This window comes from Mastigoproctus giganteus, chromosome 11 (assembly GCF_048544385.1).
Source record: "Mastigoproctus giganteus isolate SK-2022 chromosome 11, ASM4854438v1, whole genome shotgun sequence".
In the NCBI taxonomy this organism is placed as follows: Eukaryota; Metazoa; Arthropoda; class Arachnida; order Uropygi; family Thelyphonidae; genus Mastigoproctus; species Mastigoproctus giganteus.
In genome coordinates this window covers 90,027,487-90,050,423 of record NC_143585.1, presented here as the reverse complement: position 1 = coordinate 90,050,423, position 22,937 = coordinate 90,027,487, and the positions used below count along the sequence as shown (strand labels likewise).

General features: G+C 35.2%; 1 protein-coding gene across 1 annotated transcript in view; it reads right to left on the bottom strand.

Annotated features, from left to right (window-relative positions):
* LOC150078245 (regulator of G protein signaling loco-like) overlaps positions 1 to 22,937 on the bottom strand; it is a 311,630-nt gene that overhangs the window by 133,753 nt on the left and 154,940 nt on the right. The window contains 1 exon segment of the mRNA XM_090384508.1: positions 21,994 to 22,140. Coding sequence (XP_090240634.1) covers positions 21,994 to 22,140 — 147 coding nt within the window.

Below are 22,937 nucleotides of genomic sequence, written 5' to 3'. Positions count from 1 at the left end.
CTCGCTAATCCTTGTTCAGTATGTGTTATGCGCTTGTCATGGAAGGTTTCGTCGTTTGCTTTTAATTTATACGCTTATAAATTGAATAAATTTATCAATTTATATGCTTACAAAAGTGATAAATCTACCATTTTGCAGTGTAAAACAGACTTTTTCGAGTGTGTTAATGGAAGAAAGTGACTTTATTGTGGACAAGTTCTTTCTAACCCGTACAAAAATATGGCTACGAATAACAAGAGAAATGTGAAAATATCAAAGAAGGTGATGACATTAGCGAATAAAATTGAGTTATTAGACAATTTCTAATGGTGAAAGTGTCTCCTCAGTCAGTCAACGGTACGATTAATCAAAAAATCGTAAGAAAAAATCCGCCGTAGTGTCCGTGAAAACGCGCTAATTGCTTCAAAAATTTGCTCTGTAACTCGTGATGTTAAATTAGAAAAAATGGAAAAGGCTTTAAATCTGTGGATAGAAGATCGAACTCAAAATAAAATTCCGTTAAGTTCACTCATCATTCATGAAAAGTCAAAACTCCTTATCAACACTTTAGCGAAACTGGCGATAGCACTGGCGGGATAAGTTTTTTAGCTAACAAAGACGCTGGTTTGAAAGATTTGTTTGAAATTTCTAATAAATATTACATTTAATATTAAACTGTTTCTTATTTTCATTTCGATGCCATATGCTTGCAATTCACTATGTACTGTCTATGTATATAGTCATATTATGAAGGTACATATAATACAAAATTTGTACATACATAGACAAAATGTTAGACTAGTTTTTCTTATATATTTCATACTTTGGAACGGAACCCCTTTATTACTATGTGAGCCATAACTCAGTATTCGCGTTTTCGGTATTCGCGACATTTCTCAGGAACGTAACCCCCGTGAATAGCAGGGGTTTACTGTACTCATGTGTGTGGGGGGAGAGTGTCCCTCAGCTCCTGGAAATTGTCATTTTTTAGCGCAGTCAGGTAGCTTGTAAAGCTTAGTGCTTGAGGGGAGTTGCTGTACGAAAATCATAACAATGGCCACTGATGGTGATACTAAGGTACAGGGAAATAAAAATTAACAACTTAGACTTGGTTTCCTCACCAAGCTTAACCGTCAATTTCTTTCTTTCGTTAATACGGATATAGTGCCATAAAAAGTCAAAAAGGAAATTTTTTTTTATTTTTGATAAAAAGGAAATAAGATTTTTTGAAGATGAGGGAATAGGGGGGGGGTTAAACTGTAATTCATCTACTACTCTCTCAGTACAAAACACCAACCTGTACAGAATCAAAAAGGATGTTTTCTGTTGCTAATTAAACATGTACCAAAATTAGATCCAGTTTAAACGATAACACTTGAGTTTCTTAAGAGCTCACTTTATTCGGACAGGTAGTGTGGATGCTTATTTTTTTTTGTTTTTAGAATAACTGTATGTTTAATAATTTTTGCTAGAATATTTATTATTATAATAAAAGTTTGATTTAAAACATGAATTAAAGTAATTACTTGTTTTTTCCTTACTTTATTACACCTAATTGTCATTTTATTGCAAAAAATGTTTTTTTCTGGAATACCGGTATCCCGGTTTCATAAATTAAAAATACCGGTATTAAGATTTTGACCGGTATTGTGAGCCCTAGTACTAAGTCAACACATACAATCCACTTCATATTCTCCACAAGTAAATCAAGCCCAGTTCTTAATAAAACTAAATTCAAACTATAAGTTATCAGTATATGAAGCTTTGTATCATTATCAATCTGGTAATTTTTCCCCTCCTCCCTGCAATCTAAACAAATTGGATTGCATGTGCACCCACGAGCTACAGTTATGTGAATTCTCTGTGATTTTTAACACAGCTCTTAGAAAAGTGAATAGAAATAAACTTTAAAGGGTACACTATATAATGATACCAAATTTTACAAGACACTAGCAAAGTTTCATTATAACAATGTATAAATATAAGGCGATTGAATACTAAACAGCCCCATTAAAGCTCTCCTTCTGATGTTCTTAATGCTCATCTACTAGCCAACTTACTGCAAACTTGGAAGTTAGGTTAAATTAAATTTTTCTGGAAAAAACACAGCCATTATATGCCTTCAACTTTAAATAACTACTTATTTCTCATTTAGAATCTTAACATCAACTTAAAATGACAAAGTCACCCATTCTGGCTCTTGGTTTTAACTTCTCAGCATGGTCTGTGCTTTGTTAAAAGGAGAGACTGTTTCTACAGGGATGGGATACACTTAAACAGAGAGGGTACAAGAATATTTGCTGATGCTATCGAGGAGTGAGAGTCAGAAAACTGCTAGATTAGGGGGTTACACAGACACAAAGTGATTCTTGCACTGTTCCTATTGGAATGTGCAGCAGTCTTGAAAGCAAGTTACTGGGGATTAAAGACTGCTGGGAGTCATTATGAAACAAGTAAATATGTGGGCTGTGTTACGGTAACTAAGGATAAGAACATGTGCATATATATACTTGCATGTACACCAATGCTAGGAACATAGTAAATAAATTTGATGAATCTGAAGTGCTGGTCAAGCCATCACATGTAGACATTATTGGGATATCAGTGACATGGTGTTACTCAGATATAAGGGATGCAGAAATTGAATATGGGAGTACAATGTATACAGAAAGGATATAAAGGATAGGAGGCAGAGGGGTTTGCTCTTAGTTAAGAAGCACATAAAATCTAAGGCAGTGCATCCAGTTGACAAGGGTGGCCAGTGCAATGATCATTTGTTTGTTTGTTTAGGGATTTATTAGGCACATCGGCAACTATGGCCATAGTGCGCCAGTGCAATGATGAGTCAGTTTAATGTGTCATAAGCACCGGGAAAGCAAAAATGTGAGTAGGAGTGTGTTATAGGATAATGACTGATGAGTACAACTAACAACTGTACACAGAAAGAGTAGGCCAGTAAATCAGAATGTCTTCTAATCAGAGATTTTAACTTTCTAGATATTAAATGGAAAGTTAAAATTGAGTGGAAAGCTTTGCAACCCACATTCGAAGTCTTTCCTCATATGGATGCCCTTTTGCTGATCTCACCAGGCGAGTTACCCATCTTTGGACCCTTTCAAGAAGCACAATGTCTTTCTTTGAAAGATGGAAACTATGCAGAGGAGAAATTCTATAAACGGATCAATTTAACATTAAACTACTTCAGGATGACAGCATTAGAAACACTTCACCTAGAGATTGTATGCTGCAATTAATATAGAGATATAGTGGCGGACAAAAAAACTGCATCACTTTAAAAAAGTAACATTTGCAGTGAAACGTATAAGATGTTGTTTGATTACAGTCATTTTGTTTATCGCAAAGCAAAGGTATTGCATCACGTAATGCTTCTATTCCATCAGACAGTAATTGCAAGGTATTGCATCAGCCTTTTCTATAAATATGGCGTTGGAAAGGTATACATACTCATTAGTATCCTGTTTTGCGGAGGTGTAAGCATCGCTCCATATGTTCAGTTGACACCAAAAAAAAGTGTAGCTGCTGCTCTGTCCCAGAAAGGGCTTTCTACGCCTTGCTGTTGCTGATAAAATAGGTTGCCACCAGTCAACAGTATCACATGCTGAAATTAAAGTGTGAAACCAGTGATGTGAAGAGAAGACCTGAATCAGGCCATAAGAGAGTGCCTACGCCTTCCCAGGATCGATATTTGAAACGGCCATGCCTTCATAATCCCCATGCTAGTGCTCCTGATCTAAAACTGGACTTTGAGATGGCCTCTGGTGTTGAAACAAGCGCACGAACTATCCAAAGACAGCTTTCGGAATGTGGTATGCATGCCTATCAGCCCAAGAAGACTGTTGATCCAACAAATGAGGAAGAAGCAACTTGCTTGGGCTAAAACACATGTTTTGTGGACAAAAGAGCAATGGCACTGACTTCTTTTCTGACGAATCGAAATTCAACCTGATTGGCTCGGATAAAGTGGCGCGGGCGATTTCACATGCTTTCGAAATGTGAAGCCACCGTTATTTCATTATAGTGGAGCCCACTCAGCGAAAACTAAGAAGTTTTGTTTATATCTTCGAAAGTACATAAGACGTGGAGTTACTGTATTTCGTTAATTTTGATTCCTTTTGCACATTAAAATGTCAAAAAGATTGCACTACGAAGACGCATTGAAACGAAAAGTTATTGTGTATGAAGAACATGGAAATACAGCTGTGGGTCGACATTTTGACATTAGTGAAGTAAATGTTTGTCGTTGGAGAAATGATCACAATTCCATATTTTCGTGCAAAGCAACAACAAAGTGCTTTACAGGGCCTAAGAAAGGAAGATTTCCACAAGTCGATGAAGCTCTGATACGTTTTGTAACGGAGACACGCACAAAAGGATTACCCATCACTTGACAAGCCATGCAATTGAAAGCCGGAGAAATTGCCAAGTCCATTGGACTAGAGAAAATAATTTTTAAAGGCAGTCGCAGCTGGTGTGACAGACTTGTGTGTCGTAGTGGATTATTATAATTAGCCATATGGTGCAAGGAAGCCTAAGGCTTTTGCTGCACCAGCCAAAAAAAAAAAAAAAAAAAAAAAAAAAATTATGAGTTACACCTGAGAGAGAGAGAGAGAGAGAGAGAGAGAGAGAGAGAGAGAGAGACAGAAATAGAAGGGAATCACCAAGAAAGAGAAGAATGATGATATCCAGCTCAGGACCCTGGGTGTACCAAGCCCATACTCAACAGATGTTATCGTTAAGGTGCCGAACATCTATCTGTCAAAAAATTCCTGGACTCTTTCAACAGAAGCTGATTAACTTTTAGCAACAGGTGATGAAATTAAGGAAAAAAAGAAACCAAGTTTAGTCAAATTGGCAAAATTACACCATCAATGCTAAAGGTGCTAAAGAAATCAAGATTATAAGCACAGGCTACGAAAAGAAGCATATCACTGTGGTGCTATGCATCACCTCTGATGGTCGAAAGTTGCCACCATATTTAATTTTAAATCGAAAAACCATACTGAAGAATGAAATTTCCCTCAAAGATGTTGTGCGTGCACAAAAAAAAAATTTTAAATAATTAAATGCACATGGCATAATACTCTTAAAGTATTATGCGATGTGCATTTAATTATTTTAAATATTATCTTATACACCTTTTGGCATCTCTCATATTGTGCGATTAACTTCACAACTGAGTCGTCATGTCTGCAATACTAGGGTACCTGCCCACCCACTGATGATAGGCCAATAGCCTTGAAACATGTCTGGGTGGTGGTACTCACTGAGAATAAGTAACAACAGTCTTCTTTATTAGTGAAGCGTTACTTATTTGAGGTAGTGCAGTATCATGGCAACTCGTCGTGAAGGCAGAGCACAATATGAGAAAGAGCAAATGATGCCCACAACAACTACTTTGTAGTTTTTTTAAGAGTGTCTATGGTGTATCTGAACACCGATATTATATAGACAAAAAAATGGATGGATGTCAGCAGAGCTTATGGAAGACTGGCTAAATATTGTGTGGAATAGATGTCTTGGAAGTCTTCGTAACCCACCTAGCATGCTAGTACTTGCATTTCGTGGACATTTGTCCGAATGGGTCAAAAATAAAATCGTGCAAAAAGTGGTGATGGTTGCGATTCCCAGTGGCATGACCAGCCAACTGCAGCCACTCGATGTTTTAGTCAACAAACCATTTAAAGATTACTTGAGAAAGGAATATGAATTCTGGCTGTTGACCGACAACATCATGGGTGGTAGAGGCCGACAGTTTGGGGAAATTCAAAGGTCATCTGGATAGTACCTTCGGGTAAGGGAAGCGCATAGGATGATAGGTTTAATTTCCTTTTTATTTATATTTTATTTTATTTATATATATATTTTTTTATTTATTAATTATTATTATTTAGTTATTTATTTTATTTATTTTTATCATTGTTTTGTTTGGATTTTTTTTTTTTTTTTGGCTGGTGCAGCATAAGCCATAGGCTTTCTTGCACCATGCGGCCGTTACTAATACTAACATTCTGTTGACACCTTCCAATAAATTTAAGAAAGTGCCAGCATCAAAATTGGCAGAATGAGTATCAACAGCTTGGAAGCTGATCCCAGAAAGAATAGTAAAGCACTCATTTAAAAAATGGTGCATCATCAACACTCTCGATGGAATGTGGTATGTATGCAAAAATCTGACCCTGAATGTGAAGTAGACTCTGATATTGATTCAGATGCAGATATCGACAGCTCAGAAGAAAGTGATGAATAACATACCTACTGATAAATACCGGTACTATTGTTGTTAGCAAATGGAATTCTATTATAATAAAAATATTTGTTAGATTTATTTTAGTGTTTTATTTTTTTTTGTTCTTAGAATCAAAGCTTTTTTTTTTCTGAAATTAAGGTGCATCTTACAATCGATATCATCTTAGAATCGAAGAAATATGGTATATCCCATTAACAAATACATTTTTGCAATCCACAATGCAGCACAAAACACATTATCTGTAAAATTCACAAGTGATGCAGTTTTTTGTCTGCCACTGTAGAAGGTAATGCTGAAGACATTTACAAATACTTAAAAAAAATATTGTAAAAAAAAATCTCATGAAATCCAAAAAGAAGAGCCAAGGACCAAAAAAGACCTGGATTACAGAGAAAGTGCTGCTGTAGAGGAAAGAAACTTGGGTTTTTTTTTTTTTTTTTTTTTTGATTTGGTAGTTGTTGGCGCATCGGCTTCTGTGGCCATATTGCACCTCCCAAGGTTTTTGCAGTACTTTGATCCAAGCCCGAGGCGGGAATCGAACCCGCGACCTTTGGGTTGCCGGGCAGGTACTTTACCCGGTCGGCGAAAGAAAGAAACTTGAATATTGGAAATGGCTGGGGGAAAGGAATGATGCATACAGGAACGTTTATGTTGAAAAGAAGAAAATAGCCAATTGGTTGGTAGTAGAAGTGAAAAATGAAGAATTGGAAAGTAAGTGCACAACTATTAATAGCAAACTGGGCTTTGAGCGATCAGCAAAATCATGGAAGGTCCTTAAAGATTTGAGAAAACAGAATAAACACAATGCTGGTTTGCAATTAATACCTTTGAAAGATTGAATGAAGTACTATGAAGGACTTTTAAAAGAAAACTAGGAAGAGTTCAAGACGGTGGAGGATTTCAGTGTGGAAGACTCTGGCTTAAAAGTATCTGTTAGGGAAGTGGAACTCTTACCTGGAGGAGTTTATATGGCACTTCTGAAATACGGAGGAAGAGGAGTAGCTGTTTTTATACAAGAACTGTTAAATGGTATACTGAGAGGAGAAGGAATATAGAAAGAAATGACAACAGGATATATCACATGGATTTATAAGAAGGGCGATTGGAAAAGCTGTTCAAATTACAGAGGAATATCCACTCAGGAGCATGAGTGCTCCTGAGTAGTCAGGAGCAGGAGTGCAGTGGCACACGCTCATTGAATAGACTGGGGTTCAAGCTCCTGACTGCTAAATACGGTCGATCTGCCAACCCACACTGGACCAGTGTGGCAGATTATGGTCCACTGCCGAGGAGGCTTCCATCCTGCAGTGGGTTGATAATGGCTGCAGTTTTTATGCGCCCTGAACCACTTTTAAAGGGTCTGAGAAAATGGATCAGAAACCACTTAGAAGCTCGAATTGAGGTGTCAGAAGTACAAAGCGGTTTTTCAGCCTAGAGGTCATGTGTAGACCATATCTCATCAGTACAACAGATAGTTTAAAAATGTCAATCGAAAGGAAAAGAAATCTTTATGATTTTCATTGATCTTGAAAAGGCATATGACAGCGTCCCAAGAAAACTTTTATGGGAAGCACTGAAAGAGACAAGTGTTGGTGGACAATTGATTAACATTATTAAGACAAATTACAGGAATAATAGACGCAAAATTAAAGTTGGATCAGCTTTATCACACACTTCAAAAGGCTTATTACAAGGCTGTTGAATGTCACTAACACTTAAATTTGTATCAACACCTGCCTGGCATCCTGGTCAAAAAAATGCAATAAAATGGGATTGCCAATCAATAGGAACACTTATATTCACAATTTACTTTTTGCAGACGATCAGGTGGTGATAGTACAAGACTTAGAAGATGCAGACTATGCATGTCGTACACTGTTTCGGGAATATAAACAATGGGGTTTTGAAAATCAATTTTTGCAAGACTGAAATGTCTTCAGGATCAGGACAAATTCTAAATATTGAAGGTTTTCATATCAAACAAGTAGATAAATTCAAATATTTGGGATCAAAGTGATCATCCCAAGCAGAGATCAATAAGAGAATTGCAGATGGCAGAAAGGCTATCAGCATGGTAAATTCTGTTTTATGGAGCAGAAATATTCTAAATAAAACAAAGAAACTTATATTTCAAATGATTGTACTAAGTCTTTTATTGTATGGAGCCGAAACTTGGACTTTGAATAGGCGAGGGGGGAAAAATTGCTCTCCACAGAAATGGATTTAGGGAGACACTGCAAAAACTTCTAGAAGAGATAGAAAATGGAATGAAGACATAAGAGAGAAAATGGAAGTAAAAAAGAATGTTATTGCTGCTATTGAAGAAAAGAGTTTAACATGGTATGGATAAGTAAAACAGATGCAAGAAACCAAATAAATGCTGAGATCTCTCTCTCTCTCTCTCTCTCTCTCTCTCTCTCTCTCTCTCGATTGTGGCTTACTTGATTGAAAACTACTAAAAGGCAAGCTTCTGACTTCACTGAAGAATCTAACAATTAGTTTCAAATTCTGCTACATGGAAGGATGATGTACACTGCCAAGGCCTACGAAAAAAATTCTTTGGCTTTTCTATTAGCAAAATCATTAAGATAATGATCTTAAATAGAAACGCTTTCGAATTTCTTTAAAAACACAAAATTAGATATAACGCAAAGACATTTTAATATAATGTATGAGATCTCGGAATGAGGAGTACCTAGGTCTTATGAACACCAAAAGACCTTAGGGTACCAAAAATGAGTTTGTTGTTCACATGCGAGAGATGAGAACAGGGCTCACTAGCAAAGCAATAAATTGTAGACACTGCAAAATTTTCAAATGTTCCCCTTTTGTTCTCTATAAGGAACCAGACTCATCTCCCCCAGTTTTTTTTTTTTTTTTTTTATTTACACCCCAAACACGTGAGGTATTAGAACCTATAGTACTTAGTACCGTGCTTGGGTTGGAGGTTGAGAAGACGAAAGAAGATATTTGTTGACACTGGACTTGATCTGTAGACTGTAATTTTCAGGAAATACGTATGAAGGAAGGTTGTTCCAGAAACACCAGTTGAATGAATAAACGAGGAAGATGAAAAGTTGGCTCTGCGAGTTTGGAGTTGGACAGTAAATGGATTTGGCGGCACGTGTTCGGACTGTTTTGAAAGAGAGAGAGCGGGAATTATAGAAGCCAATTCAGAAGAACAGTGCCCATGGAAGTATCTGTAGAAGAGGCATGCAGCAGAAACAGTAAGTCTATGAGACAGAGAGTGGAGAGACTTTGTTAAAGATGAATCATTAATTAACCTAACTGCCCTCTTCTGAATGGAATCGAGAAGCCTGAGAGAGATTTTGGGGGCACCACCCCAGATGTGGGAACAATATTCCATGGCAGGGCGGATTTGCGATTTATACAGAGTGAGCAGCTGTCTGGAAGAAAAGTAACGCCGAGAGCGAAAGAGAAAACCAAGTTTTTTAGATGCAGAGGAAGCAATATTTGTAATGTGCTTGTGCCAGGAGAGATTAGAAGTCAGGGTAATCCCCCAAAAGAGGTATATCATTTTGCCTAGAAATCGGAGTGTCACTAAAGATAAGCATAGGAGCAGAAGAATCCTTTTTGCAAGATATAAGACAAGGCAGTTTTAGAAGGGTTGAAATCAACTAAGTTTTCTTTGCCCCACTGGAGAATTACCTGAAGTTCAGCATTTAAGGAATTGTTAGCAGATTTGAGAGGTTGAAGCTGATTGAGCAGGACAACGTTTCTCAAAATGGAAAGTGGAGTGCAATGTGCTATCATCGGCAAAACTATGGATAGGATTTCTGGTAGTGGAAGAAAGTCATTAATATACAAGAGGAAAAGAGTGGGGAAAAGAACTGAACCTTGGGGGACACCGGCATTAGTGGAGAAGTTAGAAGACAGAGAGCCATCTACCATCACCCTCATGAGCGATCAGAGAGAAAACTGGATAACCAATTACTAAAAACAGTTGGCAAAACATAAGATGGAAGCTTGTTTAGAAGACCTTTATGCTAAACACGATCGAAAGCCTTTGAGATGTCAAGAGCAACTACTTGTGTTTCACCAAACCTTTCCATTGAATTAGTCCATAAATGGGTAACATAAGCCAGAATATCACCAGTGGATCGACTCTGACTGAATCCATACTGGTGATCGTTGATCAGACGGAAGGTTTCTAGGTAGTTTAAGAGTTGGCGGTTAATTGATTTCTCCATTACTTTCCCCAAATTGATTTAACTGATTTCCCCAAACAATATAATTCCCTCCCACTGCACCTAGGAGGACATGGATTAATGGAGTACAGGAGTGCATGACAGCCCGAAGTTTAACTGACCAAGACACCATGAACCACAAATTGTGGCGGGAAAAAATTCCTACCAAAAAATAACTTGAAGGCTGAGGAAACCCATTGTAAATGGAAACACTCCTCTTGAAGAAGATATTGATTGGAATTTGTGGGGATGGTCACTCACACATTAGCAAGACTTTTGTGGATTTATTGGACGACTGTTTTCTAAAGAAAACATGTTAGGCAACAACAGAGAGAGTAACACTCTTCATATAATTATCAGCAGTGATTATTCATGCATTAAGAATCTGCAGATAAAAGAACCACTAGGTGGCAGTGATTACAGCGTACTGATGTCAGGTTCACTTAAAGATGTAAGTACTATAAATGGCAAAAGGAAGGGTTTTTGCTTTCGTAAAGGCAGCTACAGTGGAATCAAGACAGCTTTTAAATTCTATACAGCAGGATCAATAGATGATGTTACCATCAGCAAATTCACAATGGAAAGCAATGAAGGAATTAATCATAGAAGCTACTAGGTTTTATATACCAACTAAGAAATACACTTCAAGGCCTAAACAGATGTCAGATGAACTGATAAGACTCATGGCAGAGAAGAAAAATTCATCAGATGCATATAAATTATCAGGTGACACAGAAGCCCATGGTAGATATAAACTAGTCTGCAATCAAGTCACAAATGAAGTTAGATAAGCTGAGGATCATGAGAAATCTTTGGCAAAGGATGCAAAGACTTCTTTACTTGCGTAAAAACTAGAAGGAAGGGGATAAATAAAATTGGTCCACTTGATTTGACCATTGATGATCCTGCTCAGTTTGCTGACAAACTTAATGAGTATTTTGCATCTACATACAAACATGAGGGATTCTTTAAGGGAAGGGGATACCAGAAGTTTTTTAAAACTCTTAACAGAAGGCAAAATGATTTTGTAATAACTGAGGGGAAAGTGGAAGAGAAATTGCTGAATTTAAACATAAGAAAGGCATGGAGGTGGATGGGATCTATCCAAGTATATTACTAGACAGCAAAGGAGGTCCCCCACAGACTGAGATGTGTGAATGTAATTCACAATTCACAAAGGGGATCAAAGGGTGACATGAATAATTACAGACCAGTTAGTTTAACTTCTGTTCCAGGGAAAATAATGGACTCACTGACAAAAGAAGTAATGTAGGGTCATCTAGACAAGGCTGCAACCTATGCTTCAGACACATGGGTTTGTTAAGGGGTAAACTTCTGACCAATTTGACTGGATACTACAATGTGGTCACAATGTGGATGCAAAAAATTATTTTGATATCACATACCTGGATTTCAAGAATGGTTCTGGTACTGTTGTGCATAAAAAATTGGTGTACAAATTGGAGCCGTGTGGCATTAGGGGCAAGTTACTGCTATGGACAAAGGGATGGTTGAGTGGGAGAAGACAGAGTGATAATTAATGGACACTGTTCCTTGTGGACTAATGTTATTAGTGGAATCCCTCCCACAGAGTTAAGTGTTGGGCCCCTGATTTTTCTCTATTTTTCAATGATATTGATGAAGGCATATCAGGCTTAATATCCAAGTTTGCAGATGATACATAAGTTGGCATGGTAGTTAATGACAGGAATAAACATATGCTACTGGAAACAGCTTCTAGAAAAGTTAGATAGAATGGACGAGAAATGGCAATTGAAGTTTAACAATGACAAATGCAAAGCACTGCATATGGGTAGCAGAAACCCACAGTAACATACCAACTGTGTTGTATTACACTCAAGCTAGTGAAAATAAAAAAGACCTGGGATAATTGCGCAGTTGGATATGAATTTCTCTGAGCAATACAGACTGCCAGGACAGCTCATCAATGATATACAGGAATTTTCCTAGCAGGGATAAGGAAGTGATTATCCCATTGTATACGGCAACAGTCAGACCATTTTGAATACTGTAAGGATGTAGAGCTGCTGGAACAAGTACAGAGTGAGGCAATCAAAGGGGTGCCCTTACCAAGAAAGGCTTCTGTTCTGTAAATTGCAGTGTCTAGAGACTAGGCATGTGCATGGTGATCTGACTGAGATGTTTAAGGCTTTGAATAGATTGAGCACACTCAATGCTGGTGGAATTCTTCCTCAGACTAAACACGAGTGGGGCACAAATTCAAATTGAGGAAAGGTGTTGCAGAATAGATGTGCAGAAGTTTGCCTTTAGCCAGCAGGTGATTGATTGGTGGAACAAACTTCCATCTGTTGCGAAAGTTGATAGCATAAATTCATGGGAGAAATATACAAAATATTGGAGGGAATGAGTAGGAAAAATGGGAAGTGAGGTTTTTTTATTTTATGTTGATGCTGTATAAGCTTGTTTTCTTATGTCATTTGCCACTGTTATGCGAATACTAACTCAGTACAAAAAGTGTGCCCATTTCCAAGATGATCTATCAATTTTAATTTTCACTCAAATTTGACACTTCAGTTTCATCAAACTATATGGATCAAATAGGTATTCTGTTTGCTAATTAGTCATGATTTCATGATCCAGTATTTGGCTCTTTGTCTATAAAACAGTGAACATCAAGTTGATCAAGTCAGATCAGTCCCAGCATCTGATTCAGGATCGTGCCTTAAGACCTAAAAACAGATAATGGGATTTCTTATTGTCTCATAAACAAAATATGATGTGGTACGAGGAAATGTTTCTTTCTCAAGACCTGCTATATAGATAAAACAGAACAGATGCTTCCTACATTCAACAACATTTCTTTGAGCTACAGACTCCATAAAATAATAAGCCAAACCATAATGCATCCAAATGAATTAAACCACAAAATAAAGTTTTCAAAAACCATTCATCTTACAATACCTTAGGAAATAAGATTTAAATATCTGTTTGTTTAAAAATCTATAAACAAACAGAAATGGAATAAATTATTCTGATCGTAACTCAGAAAGACATCTAAAACTATACTGATATGACTTCACATCCATACCTAAAAGAAACAGACCTGCAAAACTTGCTCACCTATATGGATTAAAACTTTTAATGGACAAATTTCTAAACCTCTGAACTCCCAAATCCAATGAAACCATTCTAATCAACTGGTAGAGCTGTTAGAACAATGGTTTTCAACCGAGGTGCCACGTAATTTGGGTTTAAGTTACTTAAAATTATTATTATATTTTTAATTTATATGTTTATTTCATTATAAAAAGGTGTACAGTATCTTTTTAATTTTTTGGTAATCTATAATTGATGTTTGCTTAGTACCTCTATATAAAGAATAAAATTATATATATATATAATTTTATTCTTTTTTAATATGATAATTCATGTTGTATTTTATTTTTAATATGCTTTTATAGTAGTTTTACTTAATTTATTTCTATCTCTAGCTTTTTCTGTTGTCCCAGTAGCTGTTTTAGCAATGCATGGGTACGAACAGAATACATATTGTTATTCTTTTTGTATTATCATTCTATTGTGGTTTATTCCGTCTTTGTTCATTTTCTTAATTACAGGTATTTTCTACACATAGGTATTATAGTCAATACATTACTGGTCTTTAAGCTAGCCTAATCTTGGTTATCTTAATTTCCCATGGCCTATACATTCAGGATTTTTCAATTTGTTACGTATTGCTAAAAAAAGTCATATCAATTATTGATGAAAAACTGTAGCAATACTATTTTAAAACAATATGATATAATATTAAACATATTTATACGTTTTTGTATTACATCTTTATATATTTTATACATTTTTGTATTACATCACATGGACGTCAATCCCCTACTTCATCGGGGGCTTTGAGCGGATTGACGGTCCATTCGATGTAATGCATTCCATTCGATGTAATGCATTAAAAATAAAATACGAAAAGAACCATTTTAAAAAATTCCTACCCAGGGGTATTACCGGACACACATAAAGGGCCTTAAATTAATAACAAAATGCATTAATCACAAAATGCACAATAAATAACAACATGGAAGCTAATACAAATAAGAATAACATGCTGTACGGGTATCACAGCATAAATGGCACCCCGGGACCGAATATGACCACGCGGGACCCGTCTCTTCATAGCAATGGTCACTTAGCATACAATGCCATCACACCACATGGGAGTAAAGAAGCAAATAACCAAAAACGTATAAATAATGAAAATATCGGGCTACACATGAAACAACTCAATTTCAAAAAATGCAACAGCAAACTCTGTAAAACCTGTCCCTACATGCACAGACACCATCTAAATTCTGAAGAAGCACCAACATTCTGTCACACCAAAAATGTAATCTACCTAATTACATGCGGGATATGTGGGATACAATACATCGGACAAACAAGTGCAGAGCTCCACCTTCGTATGAACCTTCACAGATCACAAATAAACAGATTTGATGAAAACGCTGCAATAGACGCTCAAAACAGGACAGACAAATACAATAACGAAATCGAATACAGACACTTCAAAAAAGCATGACTTTGCCAAAGTATCCATTGCCATTCTAACCATCATCGATAACAACACACAAAGAGGAATCATGGAAGATATGTTCATTCTTTTATATAAATCCCTATATCCCTATGGATTAAACAATCGATTCAATGGAAGGAACTTCGCATTCACCAGCCCAGAAACATGTACTTACAACATCTTCCAGATCAGCAAAAACTGGCAATATAACGGGATTAAAAACGGAAAATTACAGGAATACAACAAAAACAACAGCAAAATACCAATAAATATAAATGATTTCGAAAAACTATTAACAGAATGGGACACAAACCCCATAAACATCAAAAATATACACAACATACTTTTCTCTATTAAAATAAGCAAACTTAAAGCACTTAACAAAATATACCAAAGGCAAAAGACACAGAATATACACCTCAACAATATACTTGAAGATATATTTAAATTCAGAATAGGCATAAATTTTAACGAACGCAATAAAAAAAGAGTACTGCATAATTAAATACCAAAACCGTTTATACGACACAGTTAATATAAGTAATATCATAAATAATAACAAATGTTACCTACCCATCAAAAACACACAAATAAATATTAGATACAGATACACCAAGCCAATAGGACTAACCATCTGCAATTACAAAAACACCATTAATAATATGAATGAAGGAGAACAACCTTGTCACTGCCAGGAAAGTAGATATAAAAAATTCATCAATACACATTACAATCATATAGTAACAGGAGACCTCGATATCATCAAAGACAAAACACTAAGAGAAACAATGAAAAAGGGTACAAAATTCAGACCCAACACCCCAATTAGATTGGAAAACATTAAAAAATCAATATACACAGATCTGTTACAATTTGCATTCAAAATCGCATACAAAAACAATGAACCCATAGAATCATTCCAATGTTGGATAAACGCCAATACTGAAAACATACTAGACCGTTTCAAGGAAAACATAAAAAAACATCATATAAATAACAATCAATTAAATTTAAAAAATATCTACAATAAAATCAAAGAAATACAAAACAAATTTGTTATCACTAGAACCGACAAAGCAAACAATAATTTCAGTATCATTTGCAAAAGATTCTACATAGAAGCCATCAAAGAGGAATTGAATGACAATGAAACATACAAGTACATAGACTCCAATCCAAACAGCATCAGCAAAAAAGTATTGGCTATGCATAAAAAGCTTAAAATTAAAATAGACAAGATACAATACCCCTACATATATTGGATTCCAATATATCACAAGATTCCTACGGGAAAAAGATTCATTACCTCAGGCAAAAACAGCTATATCAAGTATACCAGTAAGATCATGGAAGACAAATTAAAAAACATCACCAAAGAAATTAAAAACACCAGAATTATCAACAACAACAAAGAATATTTGGATGTTATTAAAAAACAAAACAATAATATTAAAAGTATAAACACGTACGACTTCAAAAACCTCTTTACAAGCATAGCACACGACAACCTAATGGAAGTACTACAGATATATTACCAAAAATATCACAGCATACTACAATGCAAAAAACAATATTGGAATGACCTTACTAAAATCAGTGTAAAAGGGAACTACATTCTAATGGGAGGCAAAGCGTATATACAATGCAGGGGTATAGCTATGGGATCCAGCAGTTCTTGCGGCATGGCTAACCTCTATCTGCACTATTATGAAAGTAACATTACGGACGATATAAAATTCTATAGATATATAGATGACGTAATTGTGTTCAACCACGACAACTTTATAAATGTAGCAAAGAACAATTACCCAGTAGACCTTAAAATTGAATGTACAAATCCGGACAACAACCAAAAAGCTGTCTACTTAGACAGCGAAATTGCCATCCACCCAGACAAAATATATACAAATCACTATGATAAAAGAGACCATTTTAATTTCGAAACAATAAAACTCACACACTAGGAAAGTAACATAGCAAAGAATGTACAAGGTAATACCATAAGAAATCAGACAAACAGACTATTACAAATATGCAACAATATAAATAACGTAATTATAGCTATTAAAAAACTCAATACAGTAGATATCACATAAAAACTGCCATATACGCAAATAGTAGAAAACACCATCCCAATATAGACCCACATGCATTTATCAAAAGCCAGCTAAAAATATAATAGTATTTGCTCAGAAGAGTATCCCCTTATTTATTAGGTTTATTGCACTCAGGCGAGGCTCGTTGCCTGACTGCACTACGACCTATTGCCAAAATTCACCCCCCCCCACACACCCATTGTAAGAGGCTGTATATATGTATATAGCTTTGCCTCTGGACAATCAAGTGCTGTTACGCCTTGGAAAAGCGGTACCGGCACTGTCCGAGGTAAGGCATAAAATAAATGTAAAAATAAAAATAAATGTAAAAATTATGTAAATACACAACTAAGTAAATTCATTGAAATCCAACTACAAAACCACCATAATAGACATTGGCCTGAAGATCGGGGACTTCAGCCAATACACCATCGGCACACAACCTAATGGAAGTGAAACGTCAAACCTAATGGAAGTAACAAATTGAAACGTCAATGCGACTGCGCAATAAAAATAGCCATCCTTAAAACAAGTTAAGGGCGGGAAACTTCCCTTTTTCGACTCTTCGAATCTACGACCTCCATTGAAACACATCAAGTAGGTAATGTTATTGCAATATATTAAATAAACTTACCCGTTGGGCTTTGTGTATTCTATCACAGTTGCTGTAGAAATTATGGGGAATTAATTTGGTTCATAAAAAAATTTATAAAAAATTAAAAATCGAAACTTAGAATTTAGTAATTAGATAAAATAGCAAAGCTGTGATAGATGCAAACAGAAATGGGTAAGTAAGAAATGCATTACATCGAATGGACCGTCAATCCGCTCAAAGCCCCCGATGAAGTAGGGGATTGACGTCCATGTGATGTAATACAAAAATGTATAAAATATATAAAGATGTAATACAAAAACGTATAAATATGTTTAATATTATATCATATTGTTTTAAAATAGTATTGCTACAGTTTTTCATCAATAATTGATGACTTTTTTTAGCAATACGTAACAAATTGAAAAATCCAGAATGTATAGGCCATGGGAAATTAAGATAACCGAGATTAGGCTAGTTTAAAGACCAGTAATGTATTGACTATAATACCTATGTGTAGAAAATACCTGTAATTAAGAAAATGAACAAAGACGGAATAAACCACAATAGAATGATAATACAAAAAGAATAACTATATATATATATATATATATATAAAATTTGTATTATGAAATGTAATTTTTATAATTATATTATTGTAATAAATATCATATAACATATATATTTTTTAATATTATATATATATATATATATATATATATATATTATGTGAGGTAAAAGTTAGGTAAAAGTAATAAAAATAAATAAATATGGCTATGTAGCTATCATTAGAGGCAGCAAATGCACATCCTCCACATGATGCCTAATTATATCTGATAATTAAAATAAATATGATATTTAAATAAAATCATCAGCCAGTAGTACGGCAATAATGCAGAGCGAAATGAAACACAAAATAATATAAAATAAACAAACAGGGAAGGGAAAGTAGAGATAATAGGACAAAAAGGTAGTCGATAATCCCCTGTATAATTTAGTCAATTAAGTCATTAAACCCAATTAATAAAAAACGATATAAATTTAAATAATGCCAATTGTAAATAATTTAGCGGTACCGCCCTTGAAGGTACCAGTTCCAAAAGACGTGAAATATCACCAAAAAAGGGTTAAAGAAACTACCAAAAAACTAAAATATCAAAATAATAGACTGACCATCATGCCCCATATCGACAGAGGACCACGAGGCCAATAATGGTCATGGAATCGCTGCATTTCAATCGTCATACAAATCATCGCAAAGGCAGAAATATCGAAGAACCAAACCACCCCTCCATTCTCCGATAGATCAACCAATGCAGAGGATTTGCATGGCGGTGGTCCTTATGCAGCGAAAAATAATCTATAGAACAGAGAGCACTCTTGATCAGAGCCACACCACTGACATAATGCAAGCTTAACCAGCTTATATAATAGAAAGGAAAAGAATAGATGGCGGCACAGGTGCTGCTTATTTAGCATATCATCCCACTACTACCACTAATTTATATTATGTGAGGTAAAAGTTAGGTAAAAGTAATAAAAATAAATAAATGATGGTCAGTCTATTATTTTGATATTTTAGTTTTTTGGTAGTTTCTTTAACCCTTTTTTGGTGATATTTCACGTCTTTTGGAACTGGTACCTTCAAGGGCGGTACCGCTAAATTATTTACAATTGGCATTATTTAAATTTATATCGTTTTTTATTAATTGGGTTTAATGACTTAATTGACTAAATTATACAGGGGATTATCGACTACCTTTTTGTCCTATTATCTCTACTTTCCCTTCCCTGTTTGTTTATTTTATATTATTTTGCGTTTCATTTCGCTCTGCATTATTGCCGTACTACTGGCTGATGATTTTATTTAAATATCATATTTATTTTAATTATCAGATATATATATATATATATATACACACACACACACACACACACACACACACACACACAGAGAGAGAATCAGATCTATTGGGCAGAAAATTGAGTAGGGGTGCCGCAAAAAAAAAATAAATTACTTAAGGGTGCCATTATTATAAAAAGGTTGAAAACCACTGTGTTAGAAGATGAAAGCTCACCTGAAGTGAGAGCTTTTCGGAATACCATCTTCAAAAGGGATAAGAAGTGAAGCACCATGGTTTGTTTTTATTTCCAAGAGCCATGCTATTGCTTTACTTCAGGAATAGGAGGGAAGCAAAAGGAACAGAAAGAGTATCACAGTCTTTGAAGTTTTCTACTTCCAATCTGTTCACTAATAGATTGCAAGGAGAAAAATTCAAAGATATAAAAAAAGAGAAAAAAAAGAGAAGAAACCAGATTAGAGTTTTTCACCTGGAAGTCCTGGGGCACATGACGATGCCCATCCTCTTAACTGAGATCCTGAATAATTTGATGTCCTAAATAACTGCAACCACATTTTTGAGTGAAAACTTTTGTAATCAATTTATTCAAGGATATTTTTTTATATCCTTGTTTCAGTCTCCAATCTATTGGCAAATATGGAGTGTAGGAATGCCCACTGCCCATTTCTGTTCCTTCCCCCTTTTCCCTCCCTTATAACCCTGTAAGTAAAGCAATGTAAAGCAATGGCACTGCCCATGGAAATAAAAATAAGCCATCGTGCTTTGCTTCTTACCCTTTTGAAGATAGTATTTGTAAAAAGTGGTCACCTCACTTCATTACTTAGGGATCAATGGTAGAACTGGTAGCAGCTTACACCTGCTACCAGTTCTACCATTTGATTAGGATGCCGTGATTGGATATGGCAGTGCAGAGGTTTAGAAATTAGTTAATTAAATCATTCATTAAATGATTTTAATCCACATACGTGGGAAAGTTTACAGATCTTCATTTCTTTTTGTGATGAATATAAGTCACATCAATATGGTTTCAGATATGTCTTTTTTGAGTTATGCACAGTTCAATTTATACCATTTCTGTTTGTTTATGAATTTATTTAGACTGCATTTCCTGATTCATTTTACGGGTAATGGTTTTTTTTTTTTTGTTTTTTTTTTAATTCCAAAGTTTATTTTAATTTTACGGTTTATTCATATTCATTCAGATACATTATAGTTTCGGTTATTACTCAGTGGAGTCTGTAGCTCAAATAAATTAATATAGGAATTTGTTCTATTTTATGTATACAGCAGGTCTTGAGAAAGAAGCATTTGCTCACATTAGATGACCATGCCAATAACACAATCTATTATTACTGTGGTAAAAGAATTGGGGATTCATCACCGTCTGCTACAGGAGATTCAAAAATGGCAGCAAAACCATGCTTGAAGTCTGATAATACTATTAATAAATCTAGAAATTGTTTTTACCTAATACCTGTTATCACCTTAACACCAAAAAACTGTTTTCCCTATCATCTTGAGAACAAACAACACAAGACATTGAACAATTACTGGTATATGTAGTTAAGCATAAGCTTTATACAGAACTAACACTATAGAGAACTACGTTTTTACACTACCCTGCCAGCATCTCTGATGAGAAAAATCGGTTTCTTTCTCCATTAACCTTAAGCTACAGTTGTGCAACACCAATGCCAAAATATGCAACAAATGCACCAGACTTTTCTTATTACGATGCCATAATATAAATACTGTAAAATAACTTAAGCAAAACTGAAGGTGTTTCATATAATGAGCATAATATATAAAAGATTTGCTTTTATGGCCAGAACAAGTCCATAGAAATCTGGAGTTAGATAAGGGACGACAACAGAATAAATCACTATTGAACATAATCTAATGCTATTGGTTGATATATTTTTAGGAGCATGTGGGTCAAATTCTCCTCCAGTTAGTGCTCTTATACTGGAGAACAAAGGTTCATAAAGGCACACCTTTGCTAACTCAACATCAATTGTATGGACATCGTAAGTGAAATTAACATGTAGTCCTGCAGCACTGTTTTGCATATAAGGTGAATGAATGGCCCTACTGATACAATACCAAAAGGGGGGGGGGATACATAAATGGATTTATCCTATTTCCCTAGTTAGCAAACCCCTGGAATCTGTGATTAGTGGTGAATCTATACCCCAGGGTTAGTCACCCATCCCAGTAGCTCAGCTAGAGACCACACCAGGCCATAGCTCAGGTTGTATGTGGTAATTTAATCAACTAATACAATAGTAGATTAAGCTCATTTTCAGACGTGACTGTCTAATAGCATAGCAGAATGTGTTATTAGGTATCTGCATTTTAATGTTGAATAAGTGTATACATGTATATATTTGTTGATCAAATTCAGTGTTTCCTATGATAGCATATTACCTGTTTCTGAGCAGGAAGGAAGAGCTCAATGGTAGGATGATCAAGCCCTTCTTGGGCCATTTGACGTGCCTGACTATCAACATTTACTGGTTCCTGTGCTCCATTGCACAAATGTTTAGTGTATATATCTTTGGCAACTTTTTTCAACTAAAAGAAACAAAAACTACAACTTGTAATCACATTTAAAACTAAAGGATAATTATAAAATTCATTATAATCCAAATACAAGGTAATTAACTACATAAAGAAACACAACATTCAAATAATATCATGCAAAATGCCTCTAAGAATGATGATTCCATGGGAAAAAAAGTAGTGCAATAGCTTAACGAAAGTGCATGCTATGCCAGACAGGCAGTGACCTATTCCTTTTTCATATCATTCCATAAACCCATCTCCATTGGTATCACCAACATGTCACTTGAAAACATGGCAGCAATCACTGTTTTCAAGTGACATGTTTGCATAATTCAAATTGCAGCCAGATTCCAGGCAACATTTGACCTTAAGAAAACTAGATTCTGATCCAGTCAGGGATATATGTAAAGCCATAATGATATACTGAGACCGAACTGGTGGTGTTAGCCTCAGTTTAGGGATAATATGCCTTCCCCAACATATATAAGTTAATACTCAAAAACTGAAGATATTCAAGAATGGATTAGCCAGTAAGATAAACAACTCTAAATCTTGTCATACACATTCATAGCTGCCAACTTTTGATTTTCAAAAATATGTAGATTAGGAGGTATTTGTTGGCATGAATAAATATATATATATATATATTTTTTTTTTTTTTTTTTTTTCCTGGCCAAAATAGTAAAAAATGGAAAGAAAATAAGAAATTTTTTTGAAAAATCAGGAAATTTAAGTCCCACTCTGCACAATAAATTAAATTTCACTGACAAAATACATATTTTATATTAAAATACAGCCATAGGATT